Genomic DNA, 24,590 nt, shown 5'->3' on the forward strand with positions numbered 1-24,590 from the left:
TGGTTCACAGTGAAAATGGGCTAGGTGCTTCTGCTCTCCTCCTAACTTTATTCAATTATTTTAGTGTCAGGACACAAGTGTCTCTTTTGTACATACCTGGAATACTAAATTATCCCACCTCTAGGGCAATTTAGCATCATAGTGCAGAGCAAAGTGGTTTAGAGCTCAAAATGTGAAGGCAAAATACCTGGTTCCAAATTCTGGTCTTGCTACTTACTATTCATGTGACCCTGGGCAAGTTGGTTAACCTTTCTAAGCCTCAGTTTTCTCTTCTTTGAAATGAAGATTAAAATAGTATTACAAATGCATATAGAGTAGTTCCCCTTATATGCAGTTTCACTTTCTCCACTTTCAGTACCTGTGGTCAACCTTGGTCTGATTCCAGCAGTAATAAACTATTCCTAAGTTTTAAACTGAGCGCTGTTCTGAGTACTGTGATGAAATCTGGTGCTGACCATGCTGTCTCTGCTACCTGCCCATTAGTCCCTTAGTAGCTGTCCCGGTTATCAGGTGGACGACTGCAGTTACTGCATTGCTTATGTTCAAGTAATTCTTACTTTACTTGATAATGGCCCCAAAGCACAAAAGCAGTGATGCCGATAATTTGGATATGACAAAGAGAAGCCATAAAGTGTATGAAAGCGGAGGGGGGGAACAGTATATATATGGTTTGGTACTACCCACGGTTTCAGGCATCCGCTGGGGGTCTTACAATGTAACCCCCATATGTAAGGGGGACTAGTGAACCCTGTAACCCAATAATTCCATTTCTAAGAATGATTAGGTGTAAGGAAAAATGACTTTTGCACAAGCTGATTCAATGCAGTGTTTGTCCTAGCAAAAGATTATAAACAACTTAAATGTTACCGACAGAGGAGTGATGAAGGCATGGTACACTCATACAATGGAGTACTAAGCAGCCATAATAAAGAATAAGTTCTTCATGTACAGATAAAGCACAATGTCTAAGAAATACTAAATAAATAAATAAATAAATAAAAAACCATGGTCAAGAAGAGTGTGTCATACTAATACTAATTTTAAATTCCGGGGGGTAGGGCAGCAGGGGAAGACTATATAAATGTATGTGCTTGTTGAAAGGAATGACAACAACAAAAGAACAAATAAAAGCTACTAATAGGAGAGACTATGAAACACGCAATGCCCATCTCTGAATCCTGAAACTTGCAGTGAAACAATGCAAAATTTATTGGCAAAGTAACTCAAATCAAACAAGTACTGCAAAATGTGTTCTATAAGACCATGTAGTGATAAAAACATAGGGAAACTATTTCAGATAGCTCACACTTCTTCCAATAGAAGAAAATTTCTGATATGATAGTATTATCCTGGAGTATTATTTGTGATGTGTTTAAGATGCCAAACAATTTAGAAGTTAAAAGGAAAACCATTACAATGAACAGAGAAGGAAAACCTTTCATTTTCCCTTAAATACATAAAGGAAAGTTCCTACTTAAAGCTATAGAAATAAAACCTGTAATTTTCAGGGTAAATGTATAAATAAGAGTCAAATATACTGAAATTTACCACAAATTTCAAATTTGGTTAAAATATACATTTGTCTCAAACTAAAATTTTAAAATAAACTCACAATAACTACATTCTGACTTTTTTGATAGTTGTATCATTTAGTATTAGCATAATAAGTAAATTTATAGTTACTTCTAATGCTATAAAATAGCATTATAAAATTGAGCACCAAATAAATACTTTTTATAGTATAAGATTAACATAATAATCTTGTACCTAGAATATTAAATGTGACTATGGCCAGGCTGCTTCTGTGAAAAACCACCTTATGGGCCCTGACCCATAATTTAATTTACTATGAAGAGTAAACAAAAGGTAATTAATCTTATATAAGATATATCAGAACCTTGTATTATTAGAATATTATTTTATTAACAAGATAATAAATAATAGCTATATTTCTATTTTATTCCAACGGAAAGGATATCATTTAAACCTGTAGATCTTTTCCCTCCAAACTACCATACTTTCTTTACCTGTGAAGTTTCCATTATATTGTTCCTTGTTCATTGCTACACGTCTCTGGTCACAATTTTTTCCATTCTCTGCCATTTCATAGATCAATAACTCTTGAGGAGCTAATAAAGCAAAATAAAAATCCAGTGATTCATTACATAATTCTGCTTTGCACCTATGACTAAATAAAACTGAACACAGAAACATGGCAGTAACTCCACACATGCTACTTGAATAATGTGTTTTCTGTTTTTGTGGGTTTGATCCCTGGTCAGGGCACATACAAGAATCAACCAATAAATGCATAAATAGTGGAAGAACAAATTGATGTTTCTCTCCACCATCTTGAGGACCACACTCCCTCCACATGTCACAGAACTCAGGGCTATGTCTCTGGAACCAGAACCCTTGGTTATCTGTCTCTTAACCAGCTCTGGCGCCAGAGCCTCTTGGCACCTGGTGGTTCCCTCTCCCTTAGATTAAACACATTCCTTTCTCTGCAGGTAGACTCACTGCTTTTAGTTACAAAACATACAGTGTGGGAGGTGGAAGGCACAGAGGATATCCATGTCATCTTGCTGCCACCCAAGACACCACTGTTATGTAAGTTCGCTTAATAAACTCTTATGGTAATGATGGAGGTATCAGCCTCTTTCTCTGGTCTCTCTGGCCGAGAAATTTTATGTAGCAAAGCTTCTGTTTGTGTCACACTTGTTAATGTCCCCTTGGCCAAAGCAAGACACATAGCCAAGTACAGAGTCTGCAATAACAGACTCTAGAAGTAAAATCATATGGCAAAAGGTTATGCATACAGCAAGAAGAATTTGTCACAATTTTGCAATCCAACATTTATTTTACAATCCATCACGTGCATTCCTTTGGCAAAGATTAGGAAGGGTAACAACAGCAAAGTCTGGGAAACAACTTGTGAAGCTGAATATTGGCACACTCATGCTAGGAATTCTATACCTAGGTATATAGCCAACAGAACCTCTTGCAATGTGAAATATCGTACGTACAATGATATTTTAGCAACACTAGTCTTAATAGCAAAAGCTATAAGCAATTCAAATGCCCATCGTCAGGAGAACAGATAAATAAATTAGGGTAGAGTTACATAATGATATATTACATAGCAGTGAAAATGAGTTTTTCATTTACTCATTTAACAGATACTTACTGAGTACATACTGTGTGCCAGGCATAGTTTGAGATACAAGACACAGTAGTAAACAGAAAAAATTCAAACATGTATCAGACAGTGATAAGGGCTACCGTGAAAAATAAAGAAATCTGCCATGTGTGCATATGTATGTGTTTGTGTACAATTTTTAACAAGGTGGATAAAGAAGCATCCTCTGAGAACTTGACATTAGAGAAGAGCCATGAAAAAATATGGTGAAGAGTACTGTAAGGAAAGAGAAAAAGAAGTGCAAAGACTCTGAGGTTGGAGTCTGCCCGCATGTTTCACTTACCAATAGTAAAGAAAGTTACTGATAAATTCCAATATTTTAATTTCTAAAAATTAGAGTTTTACAGATACAGAGATCCTAGTGCTATCTATGATTATGTAGTATAAATTAAAGAAAATTCCCCTTCCCATAGTGCAGCACTAAAATCTCCTATAAATAGATCTTAAAAACTTATAAGGGGCAGGAGAATCTTGTATACTCTCTCGATCACTTGGCTTTTACCATGTGGAGACTTGAAAATTTCTGGAAGGAAACAGACTCAACAATGAGGGAAGCAGTGGCAAGTCAGGTCAACCCAGTCAACCTTCCTGGTCTTCTTCTAGACCAAAGAGCAACACTTGGCAGAGCTGAACGTTTCTTCTTCTTCTTCTTCTTCTTTTTTTTTAGTTTTTAAGAGTTTATTTGAGCCAAACTGATGATAATGTTAGGAAGCAAGATATCACATGCTCCAGAGCTGAACATTTCTTAAACTAATTCTAAGTCACATGTTTTAAAAGATACATGCACAGAAAAAGAAAAAGTGAAAGATCTTAGTTTGTCTAGCACTCTCCATGCTAGATATAAGCACTTTTCGTTAGTGTTGTGTATCTGATCATTCTTCGTTCAAACACTCATCAGTCAGTCTCCTTTGCTCTCTTTTATCTGACCTGGCCCACTGTCAGGTTTCCCCAAGTGACTCATCTGGTCTCATAGTTTAAAATACTAGCCTGGCCCGGCGAGGAGTGGCTCAGCAGGTGAGCATCGACCTAGGATCCAGGAGATCGGGGTTCGATTCCCAGTCAGGGCACATGCCCAGGTTGCGGGCTATGCAGCCGATCAATGACTCTCTCATCATTGACGTTTCTATCTCTCTCTCCCCCCATCCTTTCCTCTCTCTGAAATCAATAAAGACATATTTAAAAAAATAAAATACTAGCCTAAATTTGTGTTTTTGGCCCTGACCTCTAGATTTGTACTCCTAGTAGCACCACTTGCCCCTTGGATGACTCCTAAGCACCTCAAATTTAACATACCCTTTTTACCCAACCTCATCCCTCTTCTTGTAACAAACTTGGTCCTCCCCAGACCCTCCCTCTCCCAATACTCAGCACAGCCCAGAAGCATGGCCATCCTTGACTCTTCTTATTTCCTTGCTCCTCACATATAATCTGGGACTCAGTCCTATTCCACATATATTTAGTATCCACCTTCTCAATGCTCTCCACTTTTTGCCATCGCTCTGGATCAGGCCGTGTTCACCTCACTTGGACTACTGCTATGGACTCCTAACTTCTCTCTCCATTTCTATTCATGCCCCCTTCAAGTCATCCTTCACATGTGAGCAAGAGTGAACTTCATCTAAATCATAGTACTCCCTACTTGAAACTATAGAACGACTTCCTATTGCACTCAAACCCAAACTTATTTTGCATGGCTTGCAAAGCTCTACGCGACCTGAACCCTGCATGTTTCCTACCTCATCTTATATCACCATATTACAGGTGTACTGTGCTAGAGTCTCAAACACACATATCCACATTAACACTCTCAGACCCTTTGAGGTTTCCTTTATATCTCTTATTACACTGCCTTTATTCTTTCACTTCTGTATTTATGTTTTTCTCTGTCAGGCTCCCGACTAAAGTATCTGTTTGTCTGTTTTCCACTGTTTTCCCCAGAACCTGGCACATAAAGTATTTTGTTCACTGACTGGATGAATGAGCAGATATAGCAACAGGTGTCACTGCAACATGATCATCCCAAGCAAAGAAAGTGCTGGGAGGTATCCCTAAACAGCGAATTCCCAAATTTCAATTCTCAAATTCCATGTTATGGTTCACACAGATGTTGTGGGGAAAGAGAGAATTCTCCCTTTCCTCCTCTGGTTCTTTTTGGCTGGTTGAATAATCAAATCTATGAGACAGGCTGACAAGAGAAAATCAAATTTACCTTCATGCCTATGGGAAGCCCTCATACAGCAGAGAGTAGAGTCTCCACATACATAAGAGGTTTGGGGACAAACGGGAAAGTGAGGTAGGTATATGTGACATTTTGAACTTAGGATGAAGTATGGCACCTTGAGGCTTGAGTGTCACTGCAAGATGACTAGAGCAGATATTCGGTAATTAGTAGTTTGCCCTGCCATATAGATAGGTCAAAAGAGGTTATTACTGATAATCTCCTATTACGGGCAAGGCCTCTAATTCAAATTCTTCTAGGTTGTTAAGAGGGACAGGGTGGCACAAGTTTCTCAATCCTGCAGGGTCTCAGTTACCTCTACCTCAAAATAATCTGCATACCACAAAGGCACACTTTGGGGTGACTCATTCTGAACCCCTAAAATGTAAAGTGTTAATGATAATACAAAAAGGTTCAGAAAAATGGCCTACAAGAATGGCTCATTTTGTTAAGAATCCCACGTTGTAAAATATTCACAAAATGAAGTTGTGTATATAAATACATTTATTTACTGACATTTCGTTAAATAATAAGCAAACAATAATCAAGTAAGCAGCAACATAAAGACGTGCTTTCAGAAGAGGGTTGGGAAAGAGTCCTTAGCAACTGCCCAGCAGGCCACATGATGACGACACTGATAATAATTGAGGTTAACTATATGCCAGGCACTATTCTAAATGCTTTCCTTAAATCTATTCATTTAACCCTAACAGGAAAGGCATGACTACACTGTCAAGGAGGAAACTGAGACAGCACAAGGCTAAGTAGCCCAAGGGTTGCACAGTAGTAGAGCTGGAATTTGAACCAAGGCAATTTAGCTTCATAGCCTTGACTCTTATCACTGCCTACCCAGTCCTTTCAGAAAAATGTGTAAAGGTGAAAAGTTATTATTATTAACGAACCTGTAGAACAAGAGGAAACATCACAAAGAACTACTAAAAAAATATGTATTTCTGGAATACTACTGACAAACTCCACAGCAATTATAGTTACACCAGCTGGGATAGGATTACTCAATAGGTTGCTCTTGCTTAATTTAAAAGCGCCTTAAGCTTTTAAGTATCATCTTTTATCTGACACCAAAAAGTGTCACCTGTTCCAATTTCCAAAACCTTCAAGAAGCATATTTTTAAATGAGCCTTAAATAAGGGTTTACAGAATACATATTATTAGTTCAACACACTGTACACAAAGTTGCTTTCCCAGACAAAACAAGGAGTTTCTTGAAGCAATAAACTCCTTAAAAGTTTACCTCCAAAATATTTGCAAGTCTTTGTGAAGAGCAAACAAGTTACCACTTCAATTCATTCAGTTTGTTTCTGTGGATAGTCAGGAGTCTCTAATCTGGAGTTTATTTCCATACCAAAGAGAAAGAAAACTACAAAGAGCATGTGGGCAAAACAGCAGTGATACTAAGTACCTGGCACTACAATCTCCAAGAAAGAGGAGAGATTAAACGGGTTTTGTGAAATCAATGAAAGCAAAAAGAACTCCCAACAAGACAAAGAATTAACTCTTCTACAGGGGCTATTTATCCAGAATGAAATAATTATAGAAATGAATTCATAGATTAAGAGATAATTAATATATAACAGAATGATGAAGTTACAAACAGCTTGGAGAAATTTTTTTAGCAGGAGCAAAGTAATTAGTACAGCTTCCTCATACTTATTAGCAACATTCACTCAGTGAGACATGTGTCACAAAGATCCTCTGTCTTTTCCACTTGCCAGAAAGAAGACACCTTGATACCTGATAGTAACAAAGCAAGAACTCAGAATAACTGTTCTGAATAGAACTAATTTTCTTTCCTTATAACATTCTACTGCAAATCTTGTCAAGCACAGTGTTTTTGGTTTCACTGAATTTACATAACTCAATCAGCTAAAATGGGGGGAAAATGTACACACACATATAGATCTCTTCACTACATAAGAGAAATCATTTTCATGCAAACTAGGAAATATTACCAAACCATTTAAGATGCCTGCAGACAACCTGAGCAGAACAGAAAGAATACTTGGGACCTCATTTCTAGTTCAGGTTCTGGCACTACCTAAGCAGTATGACCTCAGGTGAGCCAATTACAGATTGTTTCTGGGCCTCAATTTTCTCCTGCTAAATGAGAAGAATCTAACTATATGTTCACAGGTTGCTTCTACTTCTAAATACTGCATTCAGTAGGTATTTAACTATATGTAAGTACCAAAAACCTCAGCTTCCTCTGCACTTGTAAATTCTTAAGTGACAATACACGATGACCAAAAAAGATCAGACTTAGACTCTCAAATACAAGCTATCCTCATTTTCCAGTCACCTACTTATTAATTAAGGTGACTAACTCAAAGGATTACAGTACCAAACTATTCCTGGCTAGCTTTTATTGTGTTCAAAAGTAGGGCAAAGGTCATCTAAGAAGAATGTATGATAGTATTTTTAGATAAATAGCACACAACATAAAACATCAAATTTTGAAATGATGCAAAGCAACAGTATTCTGCACTGATACATGTCCAGATTTCAGAGTAAAATGACAATATCACCATGTTTTCATTTATATGGTGATTTCACATTTACTATCTCAATCATTGCGACAATCCTATGAGAAAACGTGAGCAGCCTTTTCATCGATGCAATCCAGACCAGCTCAGAAAGTCAGGAACCTGTCAACCTTCACTCAGTAAAGGTTGGAGCCCAGACTTCAATCCAGGTCTTCTGACTTAAAGTTGGATGATCTTTTACAATCCTAAAAAATGGTTATTCAAGCCAAAGGCAGGAAGAAGGTGGAAAAGTGAGAAAATTTGGGTAATCGGTTTCTGGATAACTGAACTGAACAAAAAGAATGTAACATCATGCCCTGGCCGGTGTGGCTCAGCTGGTTGGAGCATTCTCCCATACACCAAAAGGTGGTGAGTTCTATTCCTGCTCAGGTCACATGCCCAGGTTGCAGGTTCCATCCCGGGTCGGGACACATATGGGAGGCAACCAATGGATGTTTCTCTCTCCCATTGACGTTTCTCACTCTCTCTACCTCCCTCTCTCCAAAATCAATAAAAAAGAAAATTCTTTTAAAAAAAGTATGTAAGATCAGGTTTGGCAGTTATACAGCCAACACGCAAACTTAGTAAGTATTAAAACTAATGATAACCTCTCATTTATGTAATTCCACATCTCGAAAATCTTGTCACCTCGTTTCAGACACACGTGAACATTTTTTCTAAATAAGAACTAAGAACAACATGTAAATTAAGCAACACGTCCGAGTTTTCTTTGGAACCTACGCTTCTAAACAGCTTGGTCATCAGCAGGGACGATCTCCATTTACTCTAAACCTTAAGTCCACGACTCCAGGGAAGGAAGACGAGATGGGTCGTCTACAGAAGCTTAGACCGGCTTCCAAACCAGCGGCGCTCAGAGCAAAAGGTCGGGAGTCCAGCGTGCGGGCTCCACGTATCGGCGGCCAACCGCGGAGAGCTGTCCCAAATAACCTGGCTCCCGCCAGACTGAGCCACCCCGAGTCGGCAGCACCCGAAAACACTGCTTGAAGTCGAAATCACGGTGCCCCACATCTGCACGGCGTAAGCGGGCGAGCCCCGGAAGAAGCCGGGCTCAGAGGAACGTCGCAGGCTCCCGTCCCCAGTGCCCCGCGCTCGTTTACCTGCCCGCTCCGATCCCGGCTCCTCCGGCTCTCAGGATCCTGGAAGCGGCACCTGACCGGCTCTCACACCCGCCGCCGGGTTCCGGCCGACCGGAACTGGGTCGCGTCACTTCCGGTCCGTTCTCCCCCGGGAGACCGCCTCCTGAAGAGAAACGTTCCCACCTCCTTTCGGCAGCCCGGGCCGACGGTCGCGGGATTTCGGTTCGGGACCTGTGGGCGGGGCGAGAGGAAGAATGACTGGTGTCTTCGCACTTCCTGCTCCGGAACTTGTCAGGGAACCACGGAAGGGGTACCTCGTGCCATAGAAGCGTGCCCGCTGCCCAGAAGTGAAGAAGCTGAAGACGCCGGTGAGGCGAGGAGAGGTGCTCTAGGTAGGTCGGCCCCTCGCGGGGCGCAGCAGAGGGACGTCGTTCTCCCATCTCCCTCCGGCTGGGATGTTTCTTCCCACCTCTTTCCCTAACCCCGCCCGGTGCCTGCTGCAGCCACCGTTCCCGTTCTGCCAGTCGTGCTTTGGAAGAAGGGACCAAGATGCTGGGGAGGGGAAGGGCCCAGAATGTTCAGCCCCCAGACAAAGCCTCCGTTCAGGCAGCATCGATGTGCTCGCTCCGAACGGGAGAAAGCACCGAGCAGGCCTCGCACTCGGCAGTTTTTATTGAATACCCCCAGCCTATCAAGTGGTTGAGTTCTACGAGGGAGAAAAAAGTTGCTAAGAATATGATCGAAAATTTGGCTCCCAGACCTAAAGCGTAGAGGAGGACTGGATTCTTTGGCCCTATGCCCCAGGCACAGCACCAGAAGCCCCGACTCTGAGCCGCAGTTGTCTACAAGCGCTCCAGCAGCTCTGAAGATAAATAGTTAAGGCCGGGGGATGGGCAGGATTTCAAAGACAGGCGTTTGGACTGTGCGCCTTCACGGGCGAAGAGGATGCTTTTGCTTGTGTGCGTGTAAGTGCAGGGAAAGGCGGCTGCTTGAAGGGACCTAGTAGTTTGGTGCGGCCGGATAGCACAGTACGTAGCAGGAGAGTAGGTCAGAGGAATAAAGTAGGTTGTAACCAGATTGGGTAGTGCTGTCAAGTCGTGCAGAAGTCGAGGGTTACTCAGAAATCAAGGCTACAGAAAAAGGTTGAGAGGGAAGTTACTGAGTTCGGTTTAGGACAGAGTTTCGAGTACTTCATAGACATCTAAGTGGTGAAATCTAGAAGAAGCTGGAAATGCAAGTTTAGAGCCCAAGAGAGGCTTTAGGAGCCCTCAGCGTATGATTTGGGAATAAGTGAGATTGTTCTCTGACAAACTATTGTCCGTCTCCTACTCGAATGCTGCTTCCATGAAGAGTGGGACTCTGTTTTGTTCAGTGCTCCACCTCGAGTCCAGAACAGTGCCTGGTGCAGCTGCCTCTGTATGCGCTCGCTGAAAAACAGACGCTGAACGCTATTCTCGCTTTCTGCCCTTTTTTTTTTTTTTTTTTTTTGTAAAAGTGAAAATCCCCTTCGGATTTCTTTTGGTCATTGAAAACAGGCACTACTAATGCAGTCTTTCACAAAAGCCAAGAGGCATCTCGGATTTTCAAAAAGCGGGGGGTAGCTGTATCTTTTTCTTTTTTCTGGACATCTCTAACCAGGATGTCTTTTGGTCAAACCAAATGTACTATACTATTTTAAACTGATTTCAGTATCTTTTACTTTCAAACCCAATAAATTTTCATCAGTAAATAGTACCCCCATTCTCCATTTTTTCATATCTAGGCGTCATTCTAAACTTTCTGATGGATAAATTTTGGTATACGCATACAACAGAATATTATTCATCAATAAAAAGAAATGTAGTGATACATGCTACAACATGGATGAGCTTTGAAAACATTATGCTAAATGATAGAAGCCTGAAACAAAAGGCCACATATGGTATGGTCTGACTTATATGGATGTCCAGAATAGGCAAATTAATAAAGATAATGTAGATTAGTGATTGCCAGGACAGGGTGAGGGGGACATGGGAAACGACTGCAATGAGTACAGAGGTTTCTTTGGGGGGTGGGGGCAATGGAAATGTTCTGGAATTAAGATAGCTGTGATGTTGTTGCACAATCTTTTGGCTATATTAAAAACCACTAGCCTAGCCAGGTGGCTCAGTTGGTTGGACCATCATCCCGTACACCAAAAGGTTGCGGGTTCGATTCCCATTCAGGGCACATAACTAGGTTGCAGGTTTGATCCCCGGTTGGGACTCATAAGGAAGGCAACCAATCAATGTTCCTCCCTCCCTTCTTCCCCCCCAAGAAAATCAGTGAAAACTTATCCTTGGGTGAAGATTTAAAAAAAATCCTTCTGGAAAAAAAAACCCTACTGAATTGTACACATTAAAAGTTTGAATTTTATAGTATGTGAATTATATCTCATAAAGCTTAGTATCTCCTTCCCCTGTACTATCCTATTAAAATATTTGATTAATACTGTATATAATCTACCATATAATTTTTTAAAACATCCATGTGTCCTAATTTTAACATAAATGATAAAAAGGAAATTTATGATAAAATATGTATTCCCAGGACTTGTGCCACAGAATCATATGAATCCAACAGCCTCATATGTAGACTGATAGGTTTTATTGGTGACTCAAATACCATGAACAGCTTTGCTGGGGTAACAAGAATTTCTAAAATAATATAGGCAAAAGGATGCTCTTCCTTTGTTTTACATAATACACTTCTGATAAACTCAGTGTGTATTTAAACTATGTGAAAAATACTGTGTTCATATGTAAAATGAAATTGGGTTCGTCTTAATAGTTTTGCACCTACAATAATGTCCAATGGGGACAAATCTTCACTTGTTGGACTTTTAGCATTCCATGCTCAGGTCTAGTAAATGTCAGCAAGGCACCTCACTCCAGGCCCATTATATAGACAACCAGGAACTTCTCTGGGGGGCTGGTATGACCCCCATTGAGAACCATTGCATTATGAAACAAATAAGCACTGTATTCTAGAAAAGGAGGTGGGAGAGTTATTCTTGGTCTTTTAGATCCTTTGGGCATCTTAGTAAAACAGAACATTCCCTTTCTCCACAAGAGTTAACAGACTGAGGAACAGAGCTCCGTGTATCCAAGAATGAGAGAGATACTCTTCACATTGAGATTCAGAATGACCTAACCTGCTTCATCTGTATTCTTGAATTTTTTCTAGTACACAGAGGAGAAAAAGTGGTACACGCATAAGATCCAAAATGTATTTTGCCATTTTCCTGGATGAACTCATATAGTTTTTAAAATATTGTTGCTTATATACTATCAAAGTATTTTATCTGATAAGCCTATAACTTTTCACTGCTACATAGTGATAACCTTTTTCCTTTCCTTTAAGATGCTCTCCAAATCCTTGGTTATGGAGTATTTGGCTCATCCTGGTGCACTCAGCTTGGCTGCCGGAGTAGCTTGTGGCGTGTGCCTGGGCTGGGGCCTCCGTGTACGCTTCGGGACGATCCCCAAAAGCTCAGTGCATGAGACAAACACAGAGACCGGAACTGAAGCAAGCATCTTAGGAGAGAGTGGGGAGTACAAAATGATTCTCGTGGTTCGAAATGACTTAAAGATGGGAAAAGGGAAAGTGGCTGCCCAGTGCTCTCATGCTGCTGTTTCTGCCTACAAGCAAATTCAAAGGAGAAACCCTGAATTGCTCAAACAGTGGGAATACTGTGGCCAGCCCAAAGTGGTGGTCAAAGCCCCTGATGAAGAAACTCTGATTGCATTATTGACCCACGCAAAGATGCTGGGACTGACTGTAAGTTTAATCCAAGATGCTGGACGTACTCAGATTGCCCCAGGTTCTCAAACTGTCCTAGGAATTGGGCCAGGACCAGCAGACCTAATTGACAAAGTCACTGGTCACCTAAAACTTTACTAGGTAGAAATTTTGTACAGTGATTGTCCCACCACCGCAAGTGTTTGAAACGGCCAAATTCTAACAATAAAAGCTGAATTTCTTCCCCCAACTTAAGTATTCTTGAGATGAAAATCTGTTCCCGTGTTCTTCTGTCATGTACTTGGCACAGTTACACAGTTATCTTGGGCTAAAAAGAGAAAGAAAGTTGGTTAAATTGTCCTGGTGGTCCAAGTCCTGAAACAAAAATTATTTGAAAGAGAAACAGGTCACGACAAAATTGGATTACGGGGGGGTGAGGGGATGACAGCATTTCCTGAGCATGGTTAGGTCCCTCTTGGTGTTAATAGCTGCTCTTCCCCAAAACTGTTGCTGTCACCCTTGGAGAGGGTTCAGGGCTTCCAGGGTAGTCCCAGTGGATCCAAACTGCAGTTTTTTTCCTGCCGTAACCTTTTGGATGACTGAGCCTATTTTATTAATAGATGGTAGTGCCACCCACAAAGGGTTTAGACTCTAACCTGCTGGGTTTTTAAACTTATGTCTCCAAGTTGAGGTTTAATAGCACTGATATAACCCACATGTGCAGTGTTTCATGTTCATTTCCCTGACCCACGGTGGCCAAAGGCTCTCAGCAGTGGTTCTGCCTCATAGCCTATAAAAATTGCGTCACTTCCCCACTTTCCTAACAGTGAAGGCACTGAAACTTGTGAAGTGACTTGTATGGACCTTGAAGGTGGAAATGGGCACAGGTGGAATTTATGGTCACTGTGAAGTGAAAGTAGTGTGTCATCCCGACATCCCACTAGAGCTTTAGGAACTGGGTAATTCAGTGACTTATGGGCATCTTTATTTCCCTTTTGATCTTTATACACTTAGCATGACATAATTCCAGTAACTACTGGTATACAGCTTCCCAGAATATAAAGGAGGTCCCAGCTCCCAAAGCTATACAGCTTCCATCCTTTTTGCAATCTATTCTTGCAAAAAGTCCTTTTTTCCTGAAAGCCTTTTCGGGGGGTCCTTGCATTATTTCTAAATTTAGTATATCACTAAGAACTATGATGATGCCAAGGAGGATTTTGGTAGCAGGTGCATGTTAAGCGGCTCCAGCTCTCCATGTTAACTTCAACAATTAGCATTAGTTAGCAGTTAACTTCAACATAAGCAGCATGAGAGCATAACTAAGGTATAAATTCAGTGGAGTCTGCCGGCAGAACTCTACAGACTATCGCAGCCAGTCTTAAACATTCTAGTATTTGGTCAGTTTTATACTATTTACACTGGCATATGATAGCACAGGAGAAACTGCAGCTGTGAATGATGCCACAGTAGCAACTGTTTCTAAAGAGAATGTTTATACTACTAGATACAAGTGATGCAACAGCATGTAACTGAGTTGAAGAGAACTCAACCCTAAATGCACGATTCTGGCTCAGGTCATTTCTGAGGCTTGCCTCAGACTGGTGGTTCCACATTCAAAGCAGTGCATTCCCCACAGACTGGCCTCCCGTGGCTGACTCAAGTAATTGCAGTAAGTCGTGGCATATCTACTAGGATGAACAGTATACAAATTCAGGTGATTCTGGAAATGCATCTTGTTTTTTCACCTGTACTTGGGATTTACTTTATAGGATTTGTAATCTTACAGGTCTCAAAGTATGGGCAGAGCCCATAGGTTCTCTAAGACACTTTCAGGAGGCCAAAACTATTCTTATATTAACACATTATTTTTGTTTTTCACCGTGGGTAAAACTGCTGGTTACCTTTCACAAATTAAGGCAGGGGCACCTACCTGTACAACTAGTTTTCACTGCCCTCCACCCACAATAAAAAGTTTCACTTAATGCCTTTGATGAAGCACTAACAATATTATTAAATTTGACCCTTGACTATTTGTCTTAATATTCTGTGTAGCATTAAACACTTCTGGTGCACACTGAAGCGTGAGAAAAAGACTTGTGAGGCTGACTGGTGAGCTGAACTAGCTGCTTTTGTCATGGAACATTTTTATTGGCAAGACCAGCCAACAAACTCTTGTTATCCAGGTCTGAGTGTTTGGCAGGAATTTCCTCATAAAAAACAATTGACAGGATTTGGGGAAACTTGTATCTGCCTCTCCTCCAAGCTTCCCCAACCTTAAGACTTCTCTGGTAAGATCAGTGTTCCTTACAAATAGGATCTTAAAACATATGTGTCAACATTTACGAGAACTAAATAACTTAGTAAATCAGTCTTTTCCACATACCCAAAGCATGAGGTAAAAGATCATTGCATGGGTAAAAGATCCATTCAAAGTAAAGACAGATCAATGGGTTTTAATATAACAGTGTAAAAAGTTCATTTTTATGGTTTCAGATTCCACATTTCAACTAACCCCAAATATCTAAAAAAGGCTATCAAAATACTTTCCTAATTACACATCTATATGTGGCCATATTTTCTTCATATACTTCAACAAAAACAACATATAAAAGATTGAATATAGAAGCAAGTGAGAATCCAACAGTTTTCTGTTAAGACAAACTTTGAAGAGAGTTATAAATAGTACAATGCCACTTTTATCACTTGTCTTTTGTTTTGGGAAATATGGTTAATTCATAATTCTTTATGTTAACATGGAATGAGTTTATTACTGTTATACTTAAATGGATTAATAATTTTTTAAAAAATTATTAATTTTTTAAAATTTATATATTTTAACTACTAATACATGAAATATTAATGGATACACCCCCACATAAACTAAAGCTCTTTGGGAGCTTCAAAGATTTAAGAATATAAAAGGATCCTAAGAAGAAGTTTGAGAACCACTAGGAGTGAGAATATCTTTGTGACTTAAATCAATTTACAGCCAAGTTAAGCAGCCCTACTTGGAAATCACCAGTTAGTCTCCTGCTATTGTATTAATGTCTAGGTTGAAATAGGTCAACAAGTATCACAGTTTTGTACAAAGGAGGTATTTGGATATTAGGGAAGATCACTGAAAGCATGTTTACCTTATGAAAAGTTTCCCAATAATATCTCCCCTTCCTCTATCTTGTGTCATTTACATTGATAGTGCTAAGGACTCTTAGTACCCTGGTTTACTGTTTTTAATTCCTTCTCCAAGACCATCCTATTCAGAGTAATGTTAGGAAAGATACCTTAAAATACAGTTCAATTACCAATTCATTCCACTACTTATTGTACAACACTTACTATTGTCCAGTCTTGAGACAGGCATTTTGTGATTTAAACATAATCACAAATAATTCTGCAAATAATTCTGAAAATTACTCAGACTGTTATCCACAAGAGAGAACAAGTTCAGAAGTTCATCTTGTTCAGGATTTGAATCCAACTGGAAGCAATTCAACAGTAGTTTCTCTTTCTACTATAGCTCATTATAGATGGCTTAAGTAGCAACTTAGTATTTATAGGACAAGGCTTTTTTGTTGTTCTTACAAAAAAAAACAAAAAAAACAACCACAACTGTTTAAGAATGCTATAAGAAAACCTTTACTGAAGTATTTTAACTTATTTCTATTAGGGAAGGAAGAGTAGCTCCATTGATTAAAAACCAGTTGATTCAAAGTATGGAAAAGGTCTAGAACATGCTGAGTCTGAAAACAAGGGGCTCACTGGACCATTACTATTCTCACTCTTGATTTTGATAACCATGAAGAAAGGGAGCAGAGATCCTGCAGAGAGAAGTACAAGCCAGGGCCTGAACAGCAACTTGTCTTCACTATGACAAACGAAAACAAGAAAGGGGTTTTTCCAGCTAATACTGTAATTTCCTACAGGAAAGGGGAGAAGAAATTAAAGATGAAGAAAGAAAAGAGGCTCTAGAGGCTCTTAAGTTTTTGTTTTTTTTAAAAAGACCCTTCTGTGGTCATACAAGGCTAGATAGGGGGCTAACCCTACTGATGGTTAACAGTGAAATGACCTTAAAGTAACATTCTCAGCCATCAGTAAAGAGTTGGATTCAAACACTGGTTTAAAAAAATCACCTCAGTCCTAGCCAGTCTGGCTCAGTGTGTAGAGCGTTGGCCTGCAGACTGAAGGGTCCAGGTTTGATCCCAACAAAAGGCATATACCTCGGTGGCAGGCTTGGTCCCTGGCCCCAGGTGGGGCACATGTGGAAGGCAACCAATCGATGTCTCTCACATCGATGTTTCTCTCCCCCCTCCCCCCACTCTCTCTGGAAAGCAATGGAAAAAACATTCTCAGGGGAGTATTAAAAAAGAAATCACTCTAAATTACCTGTAATTTGGCGACCCTTACAATTTCATGGCGAGGAACAGCATGAATTACGTGTTTCCATACTTTTATTTCAAGTTAATATAATTTAACATCCAGGACCTGTTCATGTAAGTGAAATGCTTAGATAAAACTTAAAAGTGCCACTTGGTTAAAATGATGGAGGTAGTGGAAATGTAGCCCACTATAGTACTGGCTGGTTTTTGAAACTACTGCATGTACCTTATTAACTAAGTTACGCACATGATGTGGTATGTGTTTTGACGTCCCAATCCTAATTCCACTTCTGCTATCATACCTCCCTACCTTTGGAATCCAATACGAAACTACCAAAACCATGGTTCTTTTGGTTTCAGTTTGAGAGGTATTTAATTAAAACTGCCATTCTACATGTTATTTCCACAGTCCAGTAATTTATTTTAAATTTGAGTATTTTCAAATTCCACAAACAAAACTGAAGAACAGCAATATTTTGTTTGAATTCTCTCTTCTGTACACTCAGTGATCTAAAACACCACAATATCCAACATACACAAACCTCAGGGAAGGGTTAGTAAATACACACAGATTGGAATCATGGTGCTCTTTGTTCTTGAATGGAATGGTCCCACAGAAAAAGCACAGGATACAGCACAACATAAGGGCACCTGTTACATATGGAGTGAGCAAAAACACACTAGCATTTTCTATACGCGTAATGAGGAAACCTGCGTAGGTTAGAGGGCCTCTTATGCTCATTGAAAAGTCAGGCAAGTTGTCTGTAATGCATTTTCCCAATACTTTGGAGAGCACTGTAGTCCAGTGTAGGATGTGCTGATTAGTGTTGTCTTTGTTGCATTGACAGTCTCGCATGGTCACATACCAATATTTTTGCTTTAGCTTTTCTTTGAATAAAAGATTTAAATGCATTTAGACAATACATATTGTAAGCTGTTTACATACACTAAATTTAAGAGCTTCAATATTAGAGTTTTTCTTTAAACACTACAGAGTGCAAATCAGGTTCTTCACAACAGATTGAATATTAGGCAGTTTTTCAAAGAACAAAAGGGAAGGAAAAAAGCCCAAGTGAATAAAACATTGAAACTATTCCCCTTTGAAAATAAATTCTAAAATGATGCGGAATGTGAAATAAGCTTTTAACATAGGTGATCCAAGTTTATAGTTAGAAACAAAAAAGTAGTCCTTCATGAAATAAAGGTTACAACGTGTGCCTGTTTTCCTCTGTTATAAACTGAGAAGCGGGTAGAGACGATGTTTCAGTACGAAAATAGGCGACTACAGGATCAGCTTTCCGTCTCACATGCTGTACCCAAAGCCAGGCTGTGGCTGCCCATAGGGTGGTGCAGTATAACCATAGCCAAAAGGTGCCTGGGGAGGGACTGCAACACTGGGTCCTGCTGTCAGCATCAACTGGGGCTGACCTAAAGATGGAAAACAAAAAGGAGCAGGGGCAGGGCAAGGAGGCAGTAAAAACTGTTAGTATTGTAGGACTATAACACTCCAATCTCCCCTCCTCTAGCAGCATAATCACAACTTTTGAGTTTTGCAGGGGGCACTTTTGACAGCCACAATTTTGGCATGACAGTCACCCTGAGAAGGGTCCTGCCTAAAAAGTCAACAAACAGTGCAGAGCCAAGAGCCAGAACTACAATAGTAATTATGTTACTTCATACCATCTAAAGCAATATGCACATGCATGTTTGACATGGTCAGGCAAGACATCTGCTAATAAGCCTTTTACAACATGGTATTTGCACATTATATTTTGTGACCATATAATTAACACAGAAAAACAGTTTTTTAACAGACATTGTTTTAACATAACTGAACTTTTAAAGTTATATTTAAATTTCTGATTTAAACACATCTAAATGATAATGAAACCTAATGCATTTTGAGCAAAGAATTCAGTACCAATTTAGAAAAAGCAATTAAAAATAGCAAGACATTCAAATATACATTAGGTATGAAATACATTAGAGTATACAACCTCATTCAAATACTTTGTTAGCACTCTTGGGAAGTTTAAATAGTTGTTGACCACATACAGAAAACAACCTATAGAGAACCTGGCTTATTTAGAGGGAGAAAGCATGACTACCTCTTCCCAGCCACCATAAAAGGACTCAATCTCCCACTAGAATGTAATCCCAGAGCAAGATTTCTCCCAACGAAAGCAACCTCATGTCTCTCCTTTTTGTGAATAGCAACCAAAACTGTCTTTATTGAGCGAACTCTTTCGGGAAACCAGCAGTTTATAAAAATCACTTCTAACCTTGATACTGACGTCTTGAAATTTCAACCCCACTGTCAACTGCCTACAAGGCCTATCTATTTAAGCACCCTAAAGGCAAGCCAAATGCAGCAGATGCTCCTGAATTATTACTCACCCTGTCTTTGTTCCTACTGTTTCCTTTCTATCTCAAATTCGTGAAACATCTTGCTCCCATCTCTAACACTCTACTTAAAGTTTATCTTCTCCAACTTTATCCAAACTACCCTGGTCCTCTAAATCCCCAATCCTTTTTATCTGGGATATAAAGGAGATAATGCCACAAAAGGTTTGAATATTATCATTTCCTTTAGCAGGATGATACAATGGTCACAATTTTATGTCCCCCTCCAAAGAACACTTGGTTACAGTGCTACAACCTACACCCTTCAAACTCACTGTTCAAATGAATCTGTTCACCAAGAGTGGAATGAAAAAGGTAGTTCAGATGTAACAGTATAAGAAACTAAACTGCCTTAAATACTCACTGAGAGTTTCCATCTCTGGAAGTTCTCAAATGGAAACTCTACCCAAGTTCTTGTCCCAGTTAGAATTTAAAGAGAGGATGCACTCTCTATGTACAGCGCACTAAAGACAGCCTTGGCCCTTCTGGAAACTGACTGCGCTGGTACTTTTCTTCAGTAACTTACTAATAAGCAGTCAAGCAGCCCAGGCAAGAGAGCCCAAGGCTATCACGACCGTAGGCTGTGAGACTGTCTTTGCACTTAGGACTCCCTTAGTGCGTAATGTCGACGCCTGCTTTAGGACTGTTTTCAGGGGGAAATGGCAGAATTATTTCCTAACTCAGCGAGCCTTCTGCACTGTATGCTTATTACACTCCTATTTTGAGGTAGAGTCCCTGAGGGCTGAAACATTCATCTACCATAGCTCTGCAAGGTTAGAGAGTGAGAGAGAGAGAGGGAGAGGGAGAGAGAGGTTACCATAAACGATGGGCTGCGTCTCTGTAGCTTGTTCTTCTTCTTTCCTCAGTGATTCTGAAGCATCTAATTTATCCACCTGGAGGGAAACAGGCCATGTTAATTAGCACCTCAAAAATATTATAAACCTAGGTGTATGGCAGAAAGTGGAAAAGCCTTATGTTATGTTAAATTTTGTCAAAATAAACAGACTAGAAAGAACATTCTCAGGCCCCCTCAAATTCAATGGCAATGTTCATACTTCAGTCAAGGTGATTTTAGCACTGTCATTATAAACCCTCAGGAAGGAGGGATTTATAAATGCCATAAAAGCGCACGCCAGGCTAAAACTGGGCATGCTAGCTCGCAGCCAGCCCAAGGGAGGGAGGTAATGAGAAGGAACCACTTTTTCCAATGAAGATTAAACCCTATCAAAGATAATAACGAACTCATGACCCGGCAAGACTTCTCCCCCAAAGGAAATGGTATTCGAAAAAGTAAAATGGGTCTAATGACTGGACAAATACTTGCGCAGAATAAGCTATCTTTTGCCCAGTGTGCACAGCTTCTGCTGATGTTGGTCAGAGGTACGGACTGAAGTTTAAGACTCAAGTGGCTCCATATTTAATTATTTTAATATAAAGACAGGCTGCATGTTTTTATGTTCTATTTTCTAAGAAGTAATTCTTTAAGAAATGTTTTGCTTTTAATTTAAGGCAAAGTAAATGGCTATTATATGCTAGCTACTCTAAATAAAAGTGGATACTATCTGATAGAAGTAAGACTGTAGAGGAATCCAAATGTATTAGTGAAGGAAAGGAGCTAGAATACACAGGTCCTTCCACAAACTCGTTGTGTGACCTTGACAAAGCATTGCGCTAACCCTCAAAAAAAACCTCGCCTATATAATAAGACAGTTGAATGAGATAATCTGCAAAGTTCCTTCTAGGAATAACATGAGTTCACTCTGTAATTCTGTGAAGAATTAGCAGGAAGTCATCAGGACATTGGAATTAGAGAATCTCCACAACACACTTCTACTTGCCTTCTGAACTATATTGTATTTGTCTTTTAAACTATATTTAAAAGTTGGTATCTCAACCAAAGTTTAGATACTGTATTATACTTAAAGTAAAACTAAACTTCAAATCTCAAGGTTATTACTACTAGTGGTTTTCAAAGTCGTAAGTGTGCTGAGTGAAATTGGGGGCAGAGTGCAGGAAGGAACTTTTAATAAGATGTTTACTACATGTTCAAAAAAGCCAATAGTGGGGGTGGGGGGAATTGCTCACAAAATAAAAAAAAAAGGGGGCATGCAAACATCAGTGAAAAGCTATAAAGACTGGGTCCTTAAAAGGTTAGAGCAGCCCCATTTCTTTTTGAAACTATTTGAAATAGTGTGTTGGAGTCTTCAGATAGGCCATTAAGGTTAGGACAGTACTTTATATATATTATTTTATCTTAAATATCATAAATATGGGTCTAATCCATTCTACTGTCAAGGAACAATATGAGAAAAGTAAGCTGAGGTAGACACTAGACACCTTCAGATAAAATGTGGTTTTTCCCACCCTATGAAGATGGGCTAATTTGCTTCTGCATACATTTTCCTATTTTATAGCCTAGGTGTTCATTTGTTATAAATTACCCAATGACAAATTAAAGACCACTATAAGTACCATGAAAAGCACCCGCTGTTTGGGATCCAAACTTACAACAAAAACGATTATAGTTATATACTTTAAAGCACGGTATGTGCCATCAAGGGCAAGATGGGGTTCTGCTAACCTAAAACCATATCCAAGAGTGAGCTAGACATTATACCAAAAAAAAAAATACATGGATGAGTGTACATTAAAAACTTCTAAGAAGAAAAATGAGACAACAAAAAAACCCACCACTGCATAATACATTTCCAGACTTTCAAGGAAAAGAATCTAAGTGAACACATTTAAAAAAGTTAATGTCTGAGCCAGATGTTGGAGACAGAAGTCCTATTACAGAAGTACATGTAAGACTTAGAACTAGCAATATCACAATGCCCAGGCACAGACATAAGCAGGCTGGGCATAGGGAAAAAACAAAACATAAGAATTCTGAATAGCACCAAGCTAAGCAAAAAAATTTTGATTTTTCTATATAATGGGACAGCCTCTGGCACAGCAACATCCAATTTTATATTCCATTGACCCAATTTAGATTACTCAAAAAAGAAAAGCAGAGAAGGCTATTATGAACACAAGCTTTTGTTAAGAGCTGTAACAAAAGTTTCTGATCCTTGGATTTAAAAAGAAAAATCACATGTAAGCATGTCACTGAGTTCTGCCTGTACTACTGAAAATTCACTAAATGTAAAAGGCTTTTCCACAGAGACTGCAATATGCTGCAGAGAAAAGTTAACATGCAGTCAGTTATTCTGGTGTATGTGTGCATGAAAAAAAGGCAAAAGTACTGAAGCAGGAAGTGAGATCTGAAGATGACTTGCTATACAGGCTCTCAAGAAACACACACAGCCCACAGCAATGCTTTAAGAGTTTCAAAAGTAGTATGATGTAATTGCAATGACTGCTGTACATGCTTGATTTAAAACAATGCATAACACTGCAGTTCAATTACCTGTTTTTCACACACACGCTTTCTAACTGCCTTGCTTACTAGCTGCTGAAGGGCCTCACACAATGCATTTTACTCAGGTTTGCCCTAAGTTCCAATGGTGACTCCAGTTTGGTTCAACATAATTCCAAGGCATTGTCCCCCACCCAAATTCTTTTAAATTTGTTTCAACTCTCTTTTATCTTCCCACCCATTTCTTACCACAATTTGATACCAGACACAAATTTGTAAATTGGTTTCATTTATTCTGGGATGGAGATAAGCCAATTAAGCAGCAGCAACCAAAAGGTGCCTAAATTTACCTTGGACAAGCCAACAGATGAGTAAGAGAGCAAACTTCAGGTGGCTTCAGAGGTGTGCCTTATTACAAAACATAGAAGTTAACATTGCTTCATTACATGTAGAAATAATCCATGTTGCTCAGCAACAAACAGAGGAAGCTACTCTCATGATTAAAAAAGTTTTGATTCCTCTTGAAAATGGACTAGCACCATAAGAACTGGACACCTGGAGAAACATGAGGAAAGTCTCTTCGGAAGCAGCTAGTATCTCTTGTATCTACTTTCAGCAAAAAATTAGTAAGAATCAAGAGATCAGAAACTGGATCACAGTCCTTCAATACAAAAAAAAAACCCAAAAGGCCTTTTAGGGTATGTATATACATACATAAATTCAACAACTGTCAGGCAAGCTCACAAAATAAAACCAGAGGCTGTTTAAATTTATTTAGAGTATTAAGAAAATCCTATTATGGTCCAGATACCCTGACAGGGAAGAGAAATTTCCTGAAACTTTGGAATTAATATGGAAACTCACCATGCTCAGTTTTTAACAATATATTTAAGAGAGACTGTGAACCAACTACTGATTAGCCTCCTGCCCTTCCTAAAGCCTATTAGCTGATTAGTACCAAACATCTACTAAGGTCCTACAGCTCTATTATAGTTATGTTTCAAGGGACTTGCAGAGGCTTTAGTGAAAATTTATTGGGGGGAAAAAGCAGCAGCAGCAGTGTAGAAAAGGAAGGAAAAAATCATGCAAATTCCTTAGACTTAGTCCTCCAGACTTAAAGATGGAAAAGAATCAACTTTCACCTTTTCCTTTATTGCATCAACCTGCAAAGGAATTCAGAAGGTGCAGCTTAGAAAAAAATCAAATTCCATATTGAGCATAAAAAGGTAGAATCAGCAACAAAGGTTTAGGGGAGAAACATCTAACCACTAAAAAAGGAATGAGAAAAGTGAAAATAAAGGGCATACTGTAAGCAAAATTTAGAATATATATATATTTTTAACTTCAGAGCTTACTGCAGAAGAATTTATGCTAGAGTCAGTGTGAAAGAAAGCAGCTTAATCGCTAGTAAAATTTACAGCACTTCGGTTAACAGCAGCTTAGAGCCAGGTCTCACAAGTTGGCATTATGCATAAGAAAGGAAGTTACTCTCACCTATGGCTAAGATACACTGGACTTTAAGCAGTTTATACACAGGAAGTGTTAATTTTCAAAAAATTATTACTGAACACAATGGTATCTACTTAGATAGTAGCCTAAGAAAATATTCGGAGTACTGGGGGTTGTTAGTAGTGTGCTAT

At 39.3% G+C, this 24,590-nt stretch overlaps 3 protein-coding genes across 6 annotated transcripts in view; 1 reads left to right on the plus strand and 2 right to left on the minus strand.

Moving 5' to 3' along the window:
* Positions 1–9,167, minus strand: part of VMP1 (vacuole membrane protein 1) — a 78,644-nt gene extending 69,477 nt beyond the window's left edge. The window contains exons 1-2 of one of the 3 annotated variants that reach the window (XM_016203757.2): positions 9,076–9,167; positions 2,028–2,129 (exon numbers count right to left, since the gene is read on the minus strand). In XM_016203757.2, coding sequence (XP_016059243.1) covers positions 2,028–2,103 — 76 coding nt within the window. In that variant the 5' untranslated portion in view covers positions 2,104–2,129; positions 9,076–9,167. Of the gene's footprint in view, positions 1–2,027; positions 2,130–5,989; positions 6,057–8,698; positions 8,833–9,075 lie in introns of those variants that run through there. The other 2 variants (XM_016203767.2, XM_087826267.1) reach the window with 2 other exon arrangements.
* Positions 9,168–9,282: 115 nt separating this feature from the next.
* Positions 9,283–13,063, plus strand: PTRH2 (peptidyl-tRNA hydrolase 2). The gene is made up of 2 exons (XM_016203781.2): positions 9,283–9,446; positions 12,436–13,063. Exon 2 carries the CDS (start codon positions 12,436–12,438, stop codon positions 12,973–12,975), a length of 540 nt encoding a protein of 179 aa, XP_016059267.1. The 5' UTR covers positions 9,283–9,446; the 3' UTR covers positions 12,976–13,063.
* Positions 13,064–17,586: 4,523 nt separating this feature from the next.
* Positions 17,587–24,590, minus strand: part of CLTC (clathrin heavy chain) — a 58,994-nt gene continuing 51,990 nt past the window's right edge. The window contains exons 31-33 of one of the 2 annotated variants that reach the window (XM_016203801.2): positions 24,093–24,113; positions 20,410–20,485; positions 17,587–18,617 (exon numbers count right to left, since the gene is read on the minus strand). In XM_016203801.2, the coding sequence (XP_016059287.1) occupies positions 18,493–18,617; positions 20,410–20,485; positions 24,093–24,113 (222 nt within the window). In that variant the 3' untranslated portion in view covers positions 17,587–18,492. The remainder of the gene's footprint in view (positions 18,618–20,409; positions 20,486–24,092; positions 24,114–24,590) is intronic. The other variant, XM_016203806.2, reaches the window with a different exon arrangement.

The sequence above is a fragment of the Miniopterus natalensis genome, chromosome 17 (genome assembly GCF_054644295.1).
Source record: "Miniopterus natalensis isolate mMinNat1 chromosome 17, mMinNat1.hap1, whole genome shotgun sequence".
Taxonomy (NCBI): Eukaryota; Metazoa; Chordata; class Mammalia; order Chiroptera; family Miniopteridae; genus Miniopterus; species Miniopterus natalensis.

Coding starts and splice junctions, on each gene's coding strand:
- PTRH2 (XM_016203781.2), top strand. CDS start 12,436: ATGCTCTCCAAATCCTTGGTTATGGAGTATTTGGCTCATCCTGGTGCA.